This window comes from Rhinoraja longicauda, chromosome 31, assembly GCF_053455715.1.
Source record: "Rhinoraja longicauda isolate Sanriku21f chromosome 31, sRhiLon1.1, whole genome shotgun sequence".
Taxonomy (NCBI): Eukaryota; Metazoa; Chordata; class Chondrichthyes; order Rajiformes; family Arhynchobatidae; genus Rhinoraja; species Rhinoraja longicauda.
In genome coordinates, this window is record NC_135983.1 from 11,156,591 (window position 1) to 11,170,317 (window position 13,727).

General features: G+C 48.9%; 1 protein-coding gene across 1 annotated transcript in view; it reads left to right on the plus strand.

Annotated features, from left to right (window-relative positions):
• LOC144608281 (multiple epidermal growth factor-like domains protein 9) overlaps positions 1-13,727 on the plus strand; it is a 170,483-nt gene that overhangs the window by 131,816 nt on the left and 24,940 nt on the right. Inside the window, exon 4 of the mRNA XM_078425897.1 lies at positions 4,477-4,626. Within this exon, the coding sequence (XP_078282023.1) occupies positions 4,477-4,626 (150 nt within the window). The remainder of the gene's footprint in view (positions 1-4,476; positions 4,627-13,727) is intronic.

Below are 13,727 nucleotides of genomic sequence, written 5' to 3' on the forward strand. Positions count from 1 at the left end.
TGAGAAGCGTAGATTGGGTAGACATTCAGAACCTTTTTCCCAGTGTGGGGATGTCAAAGAGCGCGCAGGTTTAAGGTGAGAAGGGCCAACTTTAAAGGAGGTGTGTGGGGCAGGTTTTTTACACAGTGTGCCTGGGACGCGCTGCCAAGGGTGGTGGTGGAGGCAGATACGATAGTGGCATTTATGAGGCCTTTCGATAGGCACATGGACATGGAGGGCTATGGATCATGCGCAGGTAAAGGAGATTAGTTTGGCATTGCGTTTGGCCCGGAGGTTGTGGGCCGAGATGCCTATTGCTGTGCTATACAGATGCCCCTCGACTTACGATGCTTCGACTTACGATGCTTCGACTTTACGGTGGAGCAAACGCTGGGCGACGGCAGCGAGCCACAGCGCGCTTCCGGCCACGGTGATCAGGTGTATTAAATGCATTTTCGACTTACGATATTTTCAATTTACGATGAACCCCATGGTAAGTCGAGGAGCACCTGGATAGACTGCTCTCTGCTCTGTGTAAGAACCTAAAGACAGAGTTCCCTGTGAGTCGGCAGCAGGGACAGTGTCTGTCAAAGTGCAAAGTGTGGGATGAAAGTGGCCCTTTTCAATCATGATGCCGTTCAGAAATGAAAGGCAATGTTTTGGGCAACGAAAAGTAGCATTGTGCACGGGTTTCACTTTGTATATTTCTGCTGAATGTGCTGGATGGGAGCTATTCCTGGAAACGTGAAGTGTGGTGTCAGCAACCTGCCCTGCAGCGCTGCGCAGATTCCACTCGCTCCAGCTCCTGGTCAGTGGTGCCGCGGCCAGAATCCCCGGCCAGGCTCCGCGCTCACACCGGCACAGTCCCACCGCGCAAAACCCCATCCCACCTCAGCAGGCCTGATCCAACCACAGCCATTCCCCAAATGGCCAACGTCAAGGAGATTCTCTTTGGAGACCCTTAAAAGTTGAGTTTGAAGTGAAACGTTCACTTCCTCCTCACGTCCGTCCACACATGCCCAAGGGCAGACACAAAAAGCTGGAGTAACTCACCGGGTCAGACGGCATCTCCGGACAAAAGGAACAGGTGACGTTTCGGGTCGAGACCCTTCTTCAGACTGAGAGTCAGGGGGGCTGACCCGCTGAGTTACTCCGGCTTTTTGCGTCTAGGGTTTAAACCAGCATCTGCAGTTCCTTCCTACACATGCCCAAGCTATTTATCTTCAGCACCATTGCTATCAAAGACCACGGGCAGCAAGACTCAGGGGGGCTGTCCTGCAGGCTCAGTCTGGTGGCTTTGGTTCAATGTTTTGACAGCGATCTGAAAAGAAAGCAGTTTTCACTGAATGAAATTCATAAGCAGATTGATGAGTCAAGGTCATATTTACTAGGATCTGCCGTGATTGTTCCTAGCAGTCTGACGACAATAGAGTCATGCAGCACCGGAAAACAGGCCCTTCGGCCCAACTTGCCCACGCCAACCAACATGCCCCATCTACACTACGATTCCCACCTGCCCTCAATTGCCCCATATAAGTTCATAAACGATAGGAGCAGAATTAGGCCATTCGGCCCATCAAGTCCACTCCACCATTCAATCATGGCTGATCTAGCTTTCCCTCTTAACCCCATTCTCCTGCCTTCTCCCCATAACCCCTGACACCTGCACTATCCCTCCAAACATTTCTAAGCCACAAAGGGGACATATAGGGGGGGACAATGTTCTTAAGTTCTGAACCTTTGTTACACTTTGATGTGGGCTAGCTTCTAAGCTTCAGTTGGTCATTCTATGATTAAACACTCCAGAGATGCTGCCTGACCCGCTGAGTTGCTCCAGCACTTGGTGTCTTTTTTTAAAATGAGTAAAACCATGTTGTTCGTTATAACACTATTGTCGTGCCTGTAGGTTTCCATGAAGCTATTGCATGTGTTTAACTATCGATTCAGGAGGGCAATGTGAACCCACATAACATGCTACAACTCTCTCTCCCAGACTTCCCACACCCTCCTCCCGCCCCTACAATCTGTCTGAAGAAGGGTCCCGACCCAAGACGTCACCTATCCATGTTCTCCAGAGATGCTGAGCACTCTGTGTCCTTCTGAGCAGGCCAGCATCTGCAGTTCCTTGTTTTTACATTCTACGCTCACCTGGTCTGCAGTCGCTGAACAGAAGTGCTGGGTTGACAGCTTGGCAATTGGGCCTTCTCAGGGAAAGCCTTGACCTTGTTAAAGCCTCAACACTTCTCTGGATGTCAATAGACAATAGACAATAGGTGCAGGAGTAGGCCATTCGGCCCTTCGAGCCAGCACCGCCATTCAATGTGATCATGGTTGATCATTCCCAATCAGTACCCTTGAGAGTTGGGGTTTTCAAAGCACTACGAAGAAATGTCGACAAGTTCAATGTATGAACTCGGATTGGGCAAATGGGGTGACAATGTGGGGAAATGTGATATGGTCCATTTCAGCAAGAACAATAACGAAGCCTGTTATCTGGTGGTGGTGGAGGTGCTTCTGTTGTCACCTGAGCAAAGTGCAAGCACACAGTGAAATGTTTTTCTTACAAACAGTCCAGTCGAGTGTTGCCATACCTGATTAGCAAGTGTACACAAATAGTCCACTGATCCTGCATGCAAGGGGTGCCGTATTTTGGCGCCATTTTCAAAGTATAGTCCGCGCTCTAGTTGTTATGAGCGGGGCCCGATCCAGGCGAGCCCCAGGCTGCTGCAGGGGCCTCTAGCCATCGCCTTCCTTGGACGTCTGAATTGACCATCGAACCCATAGAAACATAGAAACATAGAAAATAGGTGCAGGAGTAGGCCATTCGGCTCTTCGAGCCTGCACCGCCATTCAATATGATCATGGCTGATCATCCAGCTCAGTAGCCTGTACCTGCCTTCTCTCCATACCCCCTGATCCCTTTAGCAAAAAGGGCCACATCTAACTCCCTCTTAAATATAGCCAATGAACTGGCCTCAACTACCTTCTGTGGCAGAGAATTCCACAGACTCACCACTCTCTGTGTGAAGAAATGTTTTCTCATCTCGGTCCTAAAAGACTTCCCCCTTATCCTTAAGCTGTGACCCCTGGTTCTGGACTCCCCCAACATCGGGAACAATCTTCCCGCATCTAGCCTCTCCAACCCCTTAAGAATTTTATATGTTTCTATAAGATCCCCCCTCAGTCTTCTAAATTCCAGCGAGTACAAGCCCAGTCTATCCATGTCCCTCTCTTCGCCCGTCCACCACCTGACTGCCGAGAGGTGGTAGAGCTGAGTGATCAGAGGAATCTGGGTGGCCTGGGCAGAATTGTCAAGAGAGAATTCCTGGCGAGAATGTTCCTGACACTTCAATAATTCCATGTTAACAGGACACTTTTTACAACTATCTGATTTTCAGTGTCAATTCGTTGTTGTCACAGGGGAGGCACAGTGGTGCAGCGGGTAGAGCTGCTGCCTCACATCGCCAGAGACCCTGGTTCGATCCTGACCCCGGGTGCTGTCTGTGTGGACTTTGCACATTCCTCCTGTGACCGTGTAGGCTTCCTCCGGGTGCTCCGGTTTCGTTCCACATACCAAAGATATGCGGGTTTGTAGGTTAATTGGGCTTTGTAAATTGCCCCTTGTGTGTAGGGAGCGGATGGGAAAATGGGATAACAGATATACAACCAGTGTGATTGGGCGATCAATGGTCGGCGTGGACGCAGTGGGCCGAAGGGCCTGTTTGCATTCTGTTTCTCTAAGATAACTTAAACACAGCCATATTACGATTGAAAGTGCTGCAGTAATTCAGCGGGTCATGCAGCATCCCTGGAGAGTATGGATGGATGACGTTTCTGGGCAGGACCCTTCTTTAGACTGATTGTAGCAGGGGTGACATTTCAGGTCAGGGCCTATCTGATTGTGGGAGGAGGTAGGGGGGGGTGGAGAGGGGGGGGGGGGGGGAGAGAGCCGGAAGAACGAAGGGGCAGGATAATGCCAAGCAGGTAAGAAACTGAAGAAGGGTCCCAACCGGAAACATCGCCTATCCGTGATCTCCAGAGATGCTGCCTGACCCGCTGAGTTACTCCAGCACTTGGTGTCTTTCAATCTTATTACGACCGTGTTTTAGTTAGGTTGGAGAAACAGAATGTGTTTTGTGCCTTTCCTTGGTAAACCAGCATCTGCAGTTCATAATACGATTGAGTGTGTGAGCTCTCATCAGCTCCAAACCTGCAATAGCAAGACAAATACGTCTCGATATTGGATAAATCCAGGAGAACATTCACCACAGATGTTGGTGCTAATTGTGTCCATGTGTGCTCTGTGTCCAGCTGCTGCCACTGGCTGCATGTCTGACCATCTACTACTGCCTTTGATCATATATCTGCCGTTAATTGATTGCCTGTTAAGTTCATTGGGTTAAAACCACCCTCCTCTCATCAGTTCATGCAGCCAGGGCCACTGTCAAAAGTCCTGTTTGGAGCGCTCTCCTGATTTGTTCTGTTTCATTTGTCTAGGGGTCTGCTGGAACTGCACTGGGAACACGGAGGGAGATCACTGCGAGAATTGCAAGGAGACTTTTTACAGGAAACCCCAGGCTGTCTCCACAGCTGAGTGTGCGCGCTGCCCTTGCTCAGTGGTGACATCTACTGGAAGCTGCCACTTAGGTAAGGCTTCAAGCTACCTCGCGAGAGCAATATGAGTCTGAAGAAGGGTCTCGTCACCCATTCCTTCCCTCCAGAGATGCCGCCTGTCCCGCTGAGTTACTCCACCATGTTGTGTCTATCTTCGTCAGCCGAACAGTCTCGTGCCCAGAGTTGGGGGATCTGAGAACCGGAGGACATGGGTTGAAGGTGAGGGGGGAAAGACGTAATAGGAACCTGAAGGGTAACTTTCTTACACAAAGTGCGGTGGGTGTATGGAACGAGCTGCCAGAGGAGGTTGATGAGACAGGTACTATTGCAATGTTTAAGAAACGTTTAGATAGGTTCATGGATAGGGTAGGTGCAGAGGGATATGGGCCAAACACGGGCAGGTGGGACTAGGGTAGATGGGACATGTTGGTCGGTGTGGGCAAGTTGGGCTGAAGGGCCTGTTTCCACGACGTATGGCTCTTTGAGTCGGTTACAACAGGCAAACAAGAGAGTGATTTAATGGGCGCTAATCTCACTGATATCGAGATGAGTGGTTTCTCAGGCACTATTTCTGTCTGAGATCCATTAAATGGAGAGAACTTTCTCTTGCGGAATGAATAAAGGTATGCGACCGGGTCAAAGCAAGGGCAGAGAAAGAAGCGGAAGGGAACGGCTGTGATGGAATGGGGAGATTAAATGATAACGGTATCACATGAGATACGGGTGAGAACAAGGAGATTAATCCCAAAGGGTAGAGCACATGCAAAGCACAATGAAGGTGAACGTGATTATTATTTGCTGTATCAGGAACTGGATTTATGATTTTCCATGTGGTCGTGGGTGGAGAATGTATTCATTGACCATCAGTAATGTTGCCGAACTCATTCAGATGCCAATTTGAGAGTCTGAAGAAAGGTCTCGACCCGAAACGTCACCCGTTCCCTCTCTCCAGAGATGCTGCCTGTCCCGCTGAGTTACCCCAGCGTTTTGTGTCTATCTTGGATTTTGAAAGCACCTTGTGGGAAAGAAAAATCTCATTCTTATTTCTAAGGACGTGTTATTTGTTGGCAGTGATGTGCCAGCATCATTTCCGTTTACTTTCACCTTAGAGATACAGCGTGGAAACGTGCCCTTCGGCCCACAGAGTCCTGACCGACCAGCGATCGTCCCGTGCACTAACTCTAGCCTACACACCACGGGGCAATTTACAATCTTTACCGAAGCCAATTAACAGCACAAGCTTGTACCTCTTTGGAGTGTGGGAGGAAACCGGAGCACCCAGAGAAAACCCACGTGGTCACGGGGAGAAGGTACAAACTCCATACAGACAGCACCCGTCGTCAGGATGGAACCCGGGTCTCTGGCGCTGTAAGGCAGCAACTCTACCGCTGTGCCACCCCTTGTGCTTGTCATAACATGCAAGCACATATCAGGCTCACTGCTCATTGAGGCTTCATGTCTGGCAGCTTGTGAAGGGAGCTGGATCTTCCATTTGCCCAAGACTGATCCTCAACTGCAGGCTCATTCAAGGCTGGGACCGGTACACGTTTGGATAGGAACAGGACCACGGGACATCGGATCTGGCAGATGGTGGGTATCATCAGCTACGATCCCGCTGGACTGCAGGGAGGGGCTGAATGATCTGCTGTGCTGTGGTGTTGCCAGGACTCGAGGACATGAGCTACAGGGAGAGGTTGGACAGACTAGGATTTCATTCCTTGGAGCGCAGGAGGATGAGGGATGATCTTATAGAGGTGTATAAAATCACAAGGGGAATAGATAAGGCAAATGTTTACCCAGAGTCGGGGAATCAGGAACTATAGGACAAAGGCTTGAGGTGAGAAGGGAAAGATTTATTGAGGATCTGAGGGGCAACGTTTTCACCCAGTGGGTGGTGGGTATATGGAATGGACTGTCATAGGAGGTGGACACAAAATGCTGGAGTAACTCAGCGGGACAGGCAGCATCTCTGGCGAGGAGGAATGGGTGACGTTTCGGGTTGAGACACATTTCCTACACATTTTGTCAGAGGAGGTGGTTGAGGTAGAAACTATAACAACATTTACATGGCATTTGGACATGTACATGGACAGGAAAGGTTTAGAGGGATATGGGCCAAACGTGGGCAGGTGCGACTGGTGTTAATGAGGCATCATGGACAGCAGGGGCCAACTGGGCCGAAGGGCCTGCTTCCATGCCGAATGACTACGCACCCCAAAATCTAGCCTCTAATACCCACCAGGCTCTGGTGAACCTCCCTGCTTCACAGAGCCAAGGTGATCTCAAACAATCCACAGTTCGCACCCAGTGATCGGCAGATTTTTCTTCATTTTCCTCTGTCGTTCACATTTTTTTTGTGGTCCTTTTTCTCCATCTTGAGTGCACATATTTTACGTTTAAAAATAGATCACCTTCAGAGGCCTGACCCCACACTCTGAGGGAAGCGGGGCACGCGGCAAACGGCTAATCTGTTCTTCACAAGCTGAAGGAGAACTCACCAAGGATGCCAATTACAAATGCACAACCCAGAAGTCACCTTCAGTCCCCATGGCGTTGTAGGCTGAGCGAGTTTAAAGCACAGATGGAGAACACACAGTAAGCTCAGTCGGAACAAGAACATAAAACTGTGGCCATTCGCATGAATTTAGTTCAGTTTAGTTGAGAGATACAGCGTGCAAACAGGACTTTGGCCCACCGAGTCCGCACCGACCAGCGATCCCCGCACACCAGCCCCATCCGACACACCAGGGACAATTTTACAATCTCACCGAAGCCAATTGACCTACAAACCTGTAGATCTTTGGAGTCTGGGAGGAAACCGGAGCACCCAGGGAAAAACCCACGCAGTCGCAGGGAGAGCGTGCAAACTCCGTACAGACAGCACCCGTAGTCAGGATCGAACCCGGGTCTCTGGCGCTGCAAGGCAGCAACTCTGCCACTGTGCCTCCCTGTTTTTAATATAAAGCAGATATCACCTGTTCAGTGTCTCCCCCCTCTTCTCCGGTCTATGTGCACTTTAGCGTGAAGGGGAGATGTGTCTGCCTCGAACCTACAGCTTGGCCAAGGGACCACTGCCAATATTCCTCCCCCCCCCCCCCCCCCCCGTGACTCCTGTCACCGCACCTCAGCGCACCTTGCCAGCGTATCCTTCCACCACCTTCCTCCCCGTGGACACATTCCACTCCGGTGATCACATGACTCTTGCTTGTGCAACCCAACCACTCCATGTGGCAGAGTGGGACTCAAACATGAAAACATGTTCAGATAGCAGTGAGGAAAGCAAGGATGCAATTCAAGGGAGCCAAAAGCAGGAGGTTAAATAGGCACGGCGTTAATGCTAGCCCATCTGCAAGCGGATAAATGCAGGCTATCACACTGGTAATTGCCTGATTCAGGCTCCTCCTGTGTTTAGGGGGAAATGTTTCAATATCTAGTGGACACCTAAATTACAGTTCGTCCCCACTCACTGGCACCATCAGCACTCTGCTGCCAGCACGGCATTCTATATTTACTCCTTTAATGTAAAGCGGCGATGACTGTTCTCTGCAAGGAACAATCTTTCACGGTGCAGTCTTCATTCTGAAGGCTGCTTTAAGCAGCGACAATTGTTAACGCACCCTGGGCGACCGTTGCCGGCTCTGATGTGTTCTGGACCTTTTCAAACCTCTAGTTCCCCTCTCCCCTGACTCTCGGTCTTGAAGAAGTGTCCCGGACCGAGACGTCACCTATCCCATCGCTCCAGAGATGCTGCGTGTAAAGGTTGCTCCTTGCAGAGCAGGAAAACAGGGAGTTGGCTGAGATAATGTTCGCTGGCTTGTCAGAACTGTTGTTTGCTTTCCAAAGAATTCAGCGAAAAGAATCCCGTTGAGAGCTCTCTCTCTGTATGTGGTTGGTGTGAGCGCTTCATCTCAGCACCAGTGAATCCTCACTGCCTGTCTGACTGGAGGACTCTGTAAATCCCAGTTGCACTCTGCACATTCAGGAGGTGCACCAGGTCACCTTAATTGGCTCTTAACAACATCGATGGCAGACAGCTTAATCTGCTGCTAATTATTGGGTGGCAAAGGAAGGATTCACACTTCCACTCGCACGGTCGCTTCCAATCCCAGCTAACAGGAGAACACTGCAGGAACAAAGACAGGCTGTGTTCAGCAGTGTAGACCGAGGTGTAAAGTGACACGGTGATGTTCAAGACCAGGAGAATAGGCAAATCTGCAGGGCTTGATTTTGGTGTAGGCAAATAATAAATGATCTGTGTATGTAATCATGTATAGTCTTCCCACTGACTCGATAGCGTACAATTTTTAAAAAAAACTTTTCACTACACCACTGAATTCCAGATTCAGGACCAGTCTCTTCCCAGCTGTTATCAGGCAACTGAACCATCCTACCAACAACGAGAAAGTGGTCCTCAGCTACCATCTACCTTATTGGAGACCCTCAGACTATCTTTGATCAGACTTTATTAGACTGCACTAAACAATATTCACGTTATTCCCATTATCATATATTTGTTTACTGTGGATGGCTGGATTGTGATCATGTATTGGCTTCCCGATGACTGGTTAGCATGCAATAAAAGCGTCTCACCGTGCCTCGGTACACGTGACAATAAACTGAGTTAAACACTGTACATGTGACAATACATTAAACTCAACTAAACATCTGATCTTTTTGGATAGCATGCAAAACAATGCTTTTCACTGTACCTCGCGACGTGAGACAATAATAAATCCGAACCCATGGTGAAAGAAAAGACACAAAGTGCTGGAGTTACTCAGCTGGGCAGGCAGCATCTCTGGAGAGAAGGAATGGGTGGCGTCACCCAGAGATGCTGCCTGTCCCGCTGAGATGATGGTGAACACAGGCAAGGGTGGGAGGGGGGGATGGGGTGGGGTGGGAGGGGGGGATGGGGGTGGGGTGGGAGGGGGGAATGGGGGTGGGGTGGGAGGGGGGGATGGGGGTGGGGTGGGGGTGGGGTGGGGTGGGAGGGGGGGATGGGGGGGTGGGGTGGGGATGGGGGTGGGGTGGGAGGGGGGATGGGGGTGGGGTGGGAAGGGGGGGACGGGGGGGAACGGTTGAGTGATAGCCAGATGGTTGGACAAGGTCAGAGATGAATAAACAGAAGGTGGGAGACAGAAGGGTTGAAGAGTTGCAAGTTGTGGAGCCAGAGCAAGGAATGTAGGTGGAGGGGAGTGGAGGGGAGAAATAGGTGTGGGTCCAGGTGGGACACAGGGGTGGGAGAAGTAAAGGGGGAAAGAGGGGTAATTGTAGGTCACCTAACATTTGAGAATTCAAAGTCTCGGCCCGAAACGTCACCCATTCCTTCGCTCCTGTGATGCTGCCTGACCCGCTGAGTTACTCCAGCAGTTTGTGATACCTTTGAGAATTCAATGTTCACACAGTTGAGTTGTGAGCTTGGCTTCCTCCAGGTAAACCGAATGCTATCTTTTTTTTGGACCCAAGATCGACAGGTTAGAGACAATAGACAACAGGTGCAGGAGTAGGCCATTCGGCCCTTCGAGCCAGCACCACCATGCAATGTGATCATGGCTGATCATTCACAATCAGTACCCCGTTCCTGTCTTCTCCCCATACCCCCTGACTCCGCTATCCTTAAGAGCTCTATCTAGCTCTCTCTTGAATGCATTCGGAGAATTGGCCTCCACTGCCTTCTGAGGCAGAGAATTCCACAGATTTACAACTCTCTGACTGAAAAAGTTTTTCCTCATCTCTGTTCTAAATGGCCTACCCCTTATTCTTAAACTGTGGCCCCTGGTTCTGGACTCCCCCAACATTGGGAACATGTTTCCTGCCTCTAAAGCGTCCAACCCCTTAATAATCTTATATGTTTCTTATATACCTTCTAAACACAGAGGAGAGGTCAAAGCGGGCTCGAATTACTGAAATGCTGCCTGGATTAGAGAACATTAGCTATAAAGAGTGGTGGGACACACTTCCCCTCGGTTATCAGCCTTCATAAAAAGGTTGTTCCAAAAGCCAGGGTATTCATTTCAATTTCAATTCACATGTACCCCATTGTAGACATTGTACTTTGCCTCTGGAACTGGTGCGCTACAATGCTGAGCCCCAACTTCTGCACTCTGTATCTTCCCCCTTTGCTTTACCAATTGTCCTCGAGTTTGGCTTGATTGTATTTATGTGTAGTATTATCCGATCTGTTTGGATATCTCTGCTGGGATATTCCGCTGACGTTACATATATCGTGTTTTCTTGCTGAAGGATCGTTGTAATAAAACGTAAAAGTCGTCCATTTGCCAGCGAAGGTTGGTATTAATATTCTGTAATCGCAACAACACCATGGCTACGAACAAAAATAAATTAAAAGCAGGCCGCAGTAGTCAGCCGAACCGTTAAAAACCTGATGTGGAGATTGTTTACTGTTTCCCACTCCAAGACAAGGTAGAAATTCAGCAATTGTATTGTTGTCCCATGGTGGAACATCTAATAGTGTCATACAGTCATAGAGTGATACAGTGTGGAAACAGGCCCTTCAGCCCAACTTCACCACACCGGCCAACATGTTCCAGCTACACTAGTCCCACTTGCTTGCGCTTGGTCCATATCCCTCCAAACCTGTCCTATCCATGTACCTGTCCAACTGTCTCTTAAACTAAGGGATAGTCCCAGCATCAACTACCTCATCTGGCAGCTTGTTCTATACACCCGCCACCCTTTGTGTGAGAAAGTTGCCCCTCGGATTCCTATTAAATCTTTTCCCCTTCACCTTTACCTATGTCCTCTGGTCCTCGATTCCCCTACTCTGGGCAAGAGACTCTGTGCATCTACCCAATCTATCCAAAACCATGCTTACTATCCCTAATCAGACCTTGTCCATCCAAATGCCTGCATAACCTATCCCTCAGAATTGGTTTACTAATTGTAAGACAAACATGCAGAGGTTCAACACTTATTAGAATCCGTGTGAAGAAGGGTCCCGACCCGAAACGTTACCTATCCATGTCCTTCAGAGAGCCTACCCGACCCGATGAGTTACTCCAGCACTTTGTGCTTTTGTTTTTGTAAACCAGCATCTGCAGTTCCCGGTCTCGACTGTGTTGGGATAGGCACTAAAGTTGCACAGAGATCACTGAATGTTTGTGATTTTACATTTACGTGATGACCTGAATTTAATTCCCAGCTTAAGTCGTTTAACCAGTTCCGCAGTTGGCAAGTAAGAATTGAATTGCAAGTGAGGAGCGCTGCTGCAATTAAGAACTTCAATGTTCTGTTTAGGACATACGACAGTAAAACACTGTTGAGTCTTGAATCTTGACGTATCCCTCTTGGTATCACGCCCTCCCTAGCCACCAATTAACCTATCAGGGAACTACCCTGGCCGATGTCATCTTTTGCAGGCCCCGATTTTTCCTGGTCTTTTCTTGCTTCCAGTTCCCCTTCATATATATACATGTGTGTGTGTGTGTGTGTGTATATGTATGTATGTGTGAGTATGTGTATATATACACACACTGAACTTTTTTTCTCGTTCATTATATTGTTTACAGTGCACTATGTTTACATATTCTGTTGTGCTGCTGCAAGTAAGAATTTCATTGTTCTATCTGGAACATATGACAATGCAACACTCTTGATTCTTGAAAGCATATTTCCACCTAGTAGACGATTTTTACATGGACTTCACTAAGACATTTGGCAAGGTCCCCCATGGTAGGCTGGTCCAAAAGATTAATGCACATGAGATTGAAAGCGAGCTGGGTGTTTGGATCCAACATTGCCTTGATGATGGGAGATGGAGGGTGGTGGTGGAAGGATGGTTTTCGAATTGGAAGTCTATGGTAGTGTGCCGCAGGGGTTGATGATGGGACACTTGGTGTTTATGATATAGATTAACGACAATGATGTGAGCGTAAAAGGTATGAGTGCCAAGTCTGTGAACGACACAAGTGTTGGTGGTGGTGTGGGCGGTGAAGAAGGTTGTCTAAGGCTAAAGCACAATATAGATCAGACAGCAAATTGGATGGCGTGTCGGCAGATGGAATTTAAGTCCAACAGGTGCAAGATGGTGCAGTTGCAGTGGTACATTGATAGTGAGTGGTAGGATGGTAAGGAACGCTGATGAACAAAGCAAGATGGCGGTCCAAGTGCAGAGTTTCCTGAAATTGGCAACATAGGTTGACACGTTTGGTGAAGAAGGATATGGCATGGTTGCCTTCGCAGGTTGAGGCACAGAATGTAAAAGTTGCGTCGTTATGCCACAACTTTGGAAACCGCAGGTTAGACCGCCCTTTGGAACTTAGTGTGCAGTTCTGGTCGCCACACTGTGGGAAGGATGTGCTTGTGTGAGAGAGGGTGCAGAGGAGATTCTCCAGGATGCTGAAGTTTGTGTGGTGTAGTGATAGTAAATGGTGGGATGGTCAGGAATGCTGAGGAACAGAGCGACATAGTCCACGCCTCATAGTTCCCTGGATTGGAGGACGGTACCAATGGGGAGAGCTTGGATAGGCTAGGCTTGTTTACCTTGGATTTGAGGAGATACTTTGTAAACTGAGAGCGGGTACTACATGGAACCCACTGCCAGAGGAGATGATGGAATCAGATACAATCACCATGTTTCAGACATTTAGACAGTGATAAATAGGGAAGGATTCAGAGTTAATGCAAGCAAATGGGATGTGCCACACAGTGAACCTGGATTTGGTGGGCCGAAGGGCCTGTATCTGTTCTGTACAACCAACCTTACAGTTGAAGTTGCAGTCTGAATATAATTTTGATTTCACCTGTACTGCACAATGTGAATGGGTACATTGAACATAGAACAGTACAGCACAAGAATGAGCCCTTCAGCCCACAATATCTGTGCCGGATATGGTACCAAGACCATCTTGCACATAATCCATTTCCCTATATTCCCTGCATGTCCATTAAATGCCACTATCGTACCTACCTCCACCACCAAGCCAAGCGTATCTACCTTATACCAAGCCCATTAACCTACAAACCTGTATGTCTTTGGAGTGTGGGAGGAAACCGAAGATCTCGGAGAAAACCCACGCAGGTCACGGGGAGAACGTACAAACTCCGTGCAGGCAAGCACCCGTAGTCAGGGTCGAACCCGGGTCTCTGGCGCTGTAAGGCACTAATTCTACTGC